This window comes from Ammodytes marinus (genome assembly GCF_949987685.1).
Source record: "Ammodytes marinus genome assembly, chromosome: 24".
NCBI lineage: Eukaryota > Metazoa > Chordata > Actinopteri > Uranoscopiformes > Ammodytidae > Ammodytes > Ammodytes marinus.
In genome coordinates, this window is record NC_137228.1 from 10915284 (window position 1) to 10922388 (window position 7105).

The following is a 7105-nucleotide window of genomic DNA, read 5'->3' on the forward strand; positions in this document are numbered from 1 at the left end:
TTCCCTGATTTCGACAAAAAAGGATTTTTGACAACAAGCGTTCTCCAGAATATTGCACTTGCAGTTTTTAATTGTTGAACAATCACCTTGATTTGTGCCAGAGGTCGAAACAGGGCACCACATGCAGGCGGACATATTTCTGTCCGCCTGTGGAGCACTCCAGACAGCCGTAGACAGTTTCACGGCGCTGGTTGCCCATGCCGCAGAGCGCACACGCACCCTTGGGGATGTTGTGTTTGAGGAGATTGACCCGCGTGTGGGCGCTCTCTCTCAGGTAGGTGGTGGACACGTCCGTCATGCTCGCTGATTTCTCGTAGTAGTCGGTCACCACGTCTTCCATGTAGTTGTCTGAGTGGGTGAGCTCCTCAAACGTTCGGTTTTCTACAAAGCAAAAAGTAGGGATGCTTATGATATAATCGGTACATTATCGGTATTGGCAGATATTGGCTTTAAAATTACATATCGGATATTGGAAAATATGCCGATTGTATAACAAACCCAAAAATATACCGCTTCTTCATTATGGAAGTGCGAGGGAGAAGCTCAAAATGTTTATATACATTACATTCTACATATCTGTATCGATATTGGTTATCATCCGAATGAATTTTGCAATATCAGTATATCGGATATTGGCATCGGTTATTGGCCGGATGAGTTTTGCAACATCGGTATATTGGATATCGGCATAAATCCAATATAGTGCATCCTTAGGTAAAAGAATAACAAAAGTTCTGGTGTGTATATGATGTGGCAGGTGTTGGTGTTGTATACCTGCTCTGAAAGGGTTTCCATAGACGATCCCAGACAGGAAGCGTCGTAGTCGGCCCATGGAGAAGTGGCCGATGAATCCATCCAGCTGCTCCCGGATCTGCTCCCGCTCAAAACCACCCTGAGACTCGGGCGCCACGCAAAGATCTAACACAGAGGATGAACATTGTAGTATCAACTTTGAAAGCTTGTTAATTCCATCAATTTCAAGGCAGGTCCAATTAAGTGCTAAACATATAAAATACATTATATGAGTGGCAGCAGTGACGTTGATTTGTTTCGTTGTACCAATGCTACAGAATGTGTGGCCAGAATGGGGGTTGAAGCCATGACCTTGGCATTATTAGCACAATGCTCTAACCAACTGAGTTAACCAGCCTGTTGTTCAGTTTTTGTTGTATCCATAATTGTGCTAAAGCAATCAAGAACACTACAACAAAAATGTATACAATTTAGATTTTTTTTGTCACTTATAACTACACGATGGATATGAGCAACCTGATTTACTCCTTTAGCTCCATTGATGTGTGCAGAGCAATAACTAATTACTCAAAGATGTGGTTTCCTTTTATGGGGATGTATCTTACACCCACGAAGGGTCTTGAACCCTCAATCTTCAGATTCAAAGTCAGACGTCTTGTCCATTAGGCCACGTGGTCAAGTTTTAGCCAACAATGTATAACTTAGTAGTGCCATGGTTTAATTGATAGGTTGAGTCCACTATATTGACAGTCTTTTACACTGACAGCATTCGAGCATCCATTAACCGAATGTACTATACCTTTACAGACATACTTTCTTTGGGACTATTTTAGTATTAAAGGTGGGCTCCGCGATTCTCGAGATCTTTGTTGAGAGATCACTTTTTGTCAAATTCAGTGAATATCTCGCTTTGATCTGCTAACTGTCCATACTGGCGGTGTGCTGATTTTTTGTTTGGTGTTAATACACGGCCTAGATTATATAAACAAGCATGTTGCTTGCTGTGCACTGCTGATTCATTTCATTCTAAGGTGCTAGTTCTATGTGTGTGCGTACGATGTTCCTAAGTCGGAGTAGGTGAATAATGAGGCATGACATGGAGAGCCTTCCTACCCAGGCGTCCGTCCAGGCGAACAAACAGCTCACAGATGCTGAAGGCGATGGTGGTGTGAGCCGGGATGACGATGGCCTTGTCTCGACCTTTGGGGTTCCTGCCTTCGTCAATCTGAAACTGTCATTGGTTGTTAATTCACTACTCATCTTTAAGAGGAAGGTTGTGTTAGTTGTCTTTTTTGTTTTTGCTTGAATAAATATAAAACATTTGGAAGAAAAAAAGTAATAATGAAGAGAAAAAATTTAAAATAGTATATAAAGTATATAAAGAAATAAGGAGGTTAAAAAAAGATGTATCAGATTGGGATGAATCAGTTTCTCCAATTTGAACCCACACTGTAAAAATAAAAAAGTTAGGAAAACTCAAAATTTCAATCTTAAATTTGAAGGAAAACTGCCCCCATCTGAACCACCTAATTTTATTTACTTATGTAATGAAACAGGCATTTATTTAGTTCTACTTACTAAGACGTCCAAAAAGTAAAAGTTGTGCCAACTTATTATTTTTTGTTCAGTTTTCCATACAGTTTAAACACTGTTAAATGTTTGAATCAACATTTTGACCATTTGGTTTGTCATCTGTATGACAGAGAATTAGTTGGCACAAGTGTTACTGTATCTTAGTATGCAGAACTTTAACATTTTAAGTTTTTACACGAATGAAAGATACATTTCTATTACATATGAATGATAAGCTATCTCAACAAAAGATAATTAGTTTAATCAGATTAAGGACATTTTTCCTTCGAATTTAAGAATTTGATTTGGTCTCAATCTCAAAACTAAAAAATCCAGCGTAGACAAATTTGAGTTTTCTTTACTTTTTTATTTTATAGTAAAATGAGGCACAGTTTTTTTTAATGGTGCCATTAGTGACCCACGTTAACACTGTGTTCGTGTGCGTGTGTGTGTGTGTGTGTGTTTACCCTCATGGTGGTCCCTCTCATCCCTGCGTGGACGGTCAGAGAGCACTGTCGCGTGGTGCGAATACTCTCCACCACCACACACAGAACGGTGCGTCCGCTCTCTTTGGACTGTCGCACCAGGCAGTGGTCCAGGTCCACCTTCCTGAAAGGGAAAAAAGGGGGTCCAGTCATCACGGAAACAGTTTAGGACATTTAGGGTACAATAGACCTTTAAGTTTGACACCTGTTCATGTCAAACAAGACATCACGTTTAGGGTTTATTCACTGTCTTGAATTGTCCACCATATGTCAGCTCCTGTATGCGTGCAAGTGTAGAATAACACAATCATTTATTCAAACTGACAGAGATAAAGCATCGTCTCAAATTCCATCCGTCACATAGGAGGTCTTAGGTCAGGTATCAATGGCCAAAAATCACATCTTCAAGGAGAAACATTTATTTAGGAAAAAGTTGACAGTATATGCTTAAGGCGAGACACTACAGGCCAAAAAAGTTCTGCCTTTTCAGAACGATAACTCATTAATCAAACAGTATGATGAAACTTAGTGATTAGCATTTCAGATATCCATTCTAATCAGTGTTGAGTGATACTTTGATGATGATGGTGTCAGAGATGAGAGTACACACCTTGCACACAGTCAGGCGCTACTATAGGCCTACCTGGAGTTGAGTTCCCGCAGTAAGGTGGGAACCTCCAGCTCATGTTTGGTCACGATACCAAACGAGGCTTTGACCGCCACATTGTCCGAGCCGCTGATGTTGAAGCCCACGTCGTTTATTAGGTGGTTTCCCAGGCGACCGTTGAGGGCCACATCTGATTTGTCCTCGTAGTTGAGCAGTTGATAAGAAGACACTCCTGAAAAAAAGAAATAATCAGTCGTAGTATCCAACATAGTACATTTACTTGTCTACCTTACTAATACAAGTATTTCCTTTTTCTTCTCTATACTTCTACTTTTTAACCCCACTACTTTATTTAAAGGTGGAGTCATTGATTCTGGAGAACGCTTGTTGTCAAAATCCCTTGTTGTCAAAAAGTGAGTCTTCTTATGATCTGCTACATGTGTCTGCTCTGAAATAAAAGTGGTGTTAATACACAGCATAGGCTCCCTAAACTGGCATATTGTTAGCTACAGTGGGCCCCTTTGTTTTCATACCCTTTGTTTCATACCAGTTTACAGAGCCTAGGCTCAGTGCAGACACCGTATGGAAATTTAGCCGATCATGAGGAGATATTCACTGATTTAGACCAAAAAAAAACAAGCATACTCCAGAAATGCTGACTCTACCTTTAACCCCCCAGAAATATCAACTGAAGTGCCTTTATTCTAGCGTCTGTTTCATTGACCTCACCTGCTGTTATCTCTTTCTCCCCAACCAGAATATCTTTGAGTGAGAATGGGGTTGAGGCGTTTTTTTTCTTCTTCCAGAAATGCCTTTTCCTCTTCCTTGTTACAAGGCTGAGGGGCTGGTAACGATCTGCCTCGCTCAGGCCCGGGACTGGTATCAACCTCCCCGTATCTCCAACCTGCTTCACAAAGTTCTTGGTGGCTGCTGCAAACATTTCCAGGGACGCATTGGTATCAAAAACAGATTAATAATAAAATAAATCTACCCAGAAAGCACCTACAATGAAGAATACAGTGTCCCGAGTGCCTTTCTCAACGGTGCGACAACTGAGTGAGTGCTTCTTTTAGAGTTGTGAAATGCTAAATAATGCAGGTAGTGTGTAAGGGAATATGGCATTTAGATGTGTGTTAACTTGATAGGCCATTGTGGGCCCTGCAGTTTCCTGTCATGTGACAAATGAGGTGGGAAAAAAGCTAATTATAGGTGAATTGTATTACAATTTTTACAAGCTCATATTACTTTTTTCTGCCTCGTCTAGAACTGCTGACTGAAGATTGATAACTATAAAGTGTATATCCTGTCCTAAGAAGAGTCAACCTGTTCCGCTTTGACATGTGTGATACACGGAACATCTGCATTGGCCACAAGCCCTTCTCTACAAAGCTGGATTATTTTTTTAGGGATGTCTCTATGGTTTTTGTAAGATCTAAAGTTTGTTTCCCTTAGTTTTGGATAGTGTCCACCTTCCTGACTGGTGGCCTCCGCTCACAGTGTGTGTGTGTGTGTGTGTGTGTGTGTGTGTGTGTGTGTGTGTGTGTGTGTGTGTGTGTGTGTGTGTGTGTGTGTGTGTGTGTGTGTGTGTGTGTGTGTGTGTGTGTGTGTGTGTGTGTGTGTGTGTGTGTGTGAGATCATGGGCTTGATCTCTGCTGTGGTTTTTCACTGCTGCTGTCCAGTCCATACATCCAGAAATAGCCTAGTGTGTTTTTAGGATTTTTTAAACGCCACATGCAAGAAGCTTTCTTTACCACGCAAGAGCTGGAGTCAGAGTCAGTTTTCTATACATTATACTCCCTGTAATTTGAACTTCTTTGGCCAAAAATAGGATTGTAATTTCTTGAACGCATGATTCAGGGATAAAAAAAATCATCGAATACCTACCATACATCGTAATGTGTTTATCCAAGGCTTTGTGCCAGTAGAAAAAAGACATTTATCCTATTAACACTAGTAAATAAAACTTAGTATTGTGTCAGCATCAGAAGTTTCAAAGAGGTAACGTTTTGGGTTAAACTGCACGACATCGCCTAATGCTTGCAAAATGTTCAAAACGACATATTCACTATCTCAGGAGGAAGTCTATGTTCATCTCCAGTTCATCACACTGCATAAAACAACTATGCATGTACACAAGCTAAGCTCTCTCTCTTCGCTGTCTTCCCATCTGCCTCAGCTTGTGTCCCTAGTGAGTCTGCCCTGCTCTCTGCCTTCTTAATGGGAAACCCGTCTGTTCTTACAAGCACCTTAAACACTTCCTGGCCCAAGCTGTTATAAATTAAAAGGAAACAAGTCAAATCCATAACGGAAATGCATCTTCGGAAAATGCTTTGTTAAGTTAATTTAATAGAAAATCACAAGAAGATGTGTTCTGTCTTGAAATCACTATGGAGAAGACACTGGAGAAGTTTGTTTTGTTGTTCACTTCCTCCGGTACATCACCTCCAGGGACTGACGGTCTGTCCTCGACGCAACCATCTCAGCGAATGCTTCTCCCTGGAAAACACATCAGATGAAATGTAACATGCACATTGTAAACCGCTCAAGCTAAGAGTGCAACAGATGTAGGTCAACAAGTGGAGGTTTTAGGTAGATATAAATATATATAAACTGGAGGTTGCTTTATTTTCAACACGTTTAACTAAAAATAGACTAAATAGACTTAAAACAGTCATTAGACTTAATCAAGTCCCTAAGCTTCTCAGGGCTGCATTTGAGATTGTTCATGAATGTTTTTCAGACACGCCCAGAGGGGCCCACCGTAGATAGCAACATGCCTGTTTACAGAGCCTAGGCTGTCTATAAACACTGGATTTTCTTTCAGCGCACAGTCAGGCAGTGGATCGTGTGGAGAGATTCACTGGTTTTGACAAAAAACATTTTCCAGAATCGCTGACTGCAACTTTAAAGCTATATAGCGTAAATTCTGTTGCCCCCATGAGTAATTCTGAGTAAGTACAACAACAATGCCGGCGGATCTACATGAGGTAGGCATTCGGTGATCGCGCATGGTTCTCATACATTCTGCTGTATATCCAGGTTTTTTCTTAGCAGTAGAATCAACAACTGATACATTTCTTGATCCCTTCTTGGGATTTTTCTGATCTCCTGCACCAGTGTCAGGGGGTGACACAAGTTTGAAAAGCTGCCATACTGAGAAACACAAAGAGAGTTGTGTGGAGCTGATAGGCTTAATCAACTTTGTGTCAACTCGTTTGGCGATGGCTTGAATGTTACCAACATTAATTTATTGTTTATGTAAAAGTTACGCATGTTGGTAGCTCTAATTTAACTAAACTTAGAGGGTGATGAAATGGTCTTTTTCAGCAGCAGACATGGCAAGGGAAATATTCAACATCTCTCTCCAATCTCGACCCTATCTCAACCCATGTTGCTGACATGAAGAAAGCAGATGTATATGACATTGAACAGCAAAATAGTGGAAAAAGCAGGAGGGGGGGGGGGGGGGGGGTGCTGGCATGTAACTAAGCCGTCCAGCAGTGTAGCAGAAAGAAACTCATATTGGGTCACCTCTTAAATCACAGAGACATAAGACATTGGGTTGTTAAAGTTGGGCAGAGATCATTCTTGAAGCTAACAGCAGTCAAGGTGAAAGTTTGAAATCCAACATGAATAGCCAAAAAAAAAAAGTTCAACACAAGCTCTCAACAGTCTTTTTTTTTTCATC

At 40.9% G+C, this 7105-nt stretch overlaps 1 protein-coding gene across 1 annotated transcript; it reads right to left on the reverse strand.

The window, feature by feature from the left end:
- Positions 1-82: 82 nt before the first annotated feature.
- On the reverse strand, positions 83-4357 carry pjvk (pejvakin; the record flags this gene model as incomplete). The annotated part of the gene is made up of 6 exons (XM_080052970.1): positions 83-381; positions 775-918; positions 1867-1984; positions 2793-2934; positions 3454-3649; positions 4147-4357. 6 exons carry the CDS (start codon positions 4355-4357, stop codon positions 83-85), a joined length of 1110 nt encoding a protein of 369 aa, XP_079909096.1.
- Positions 4358-7105: the final 2748 nt, after the last annotated feature.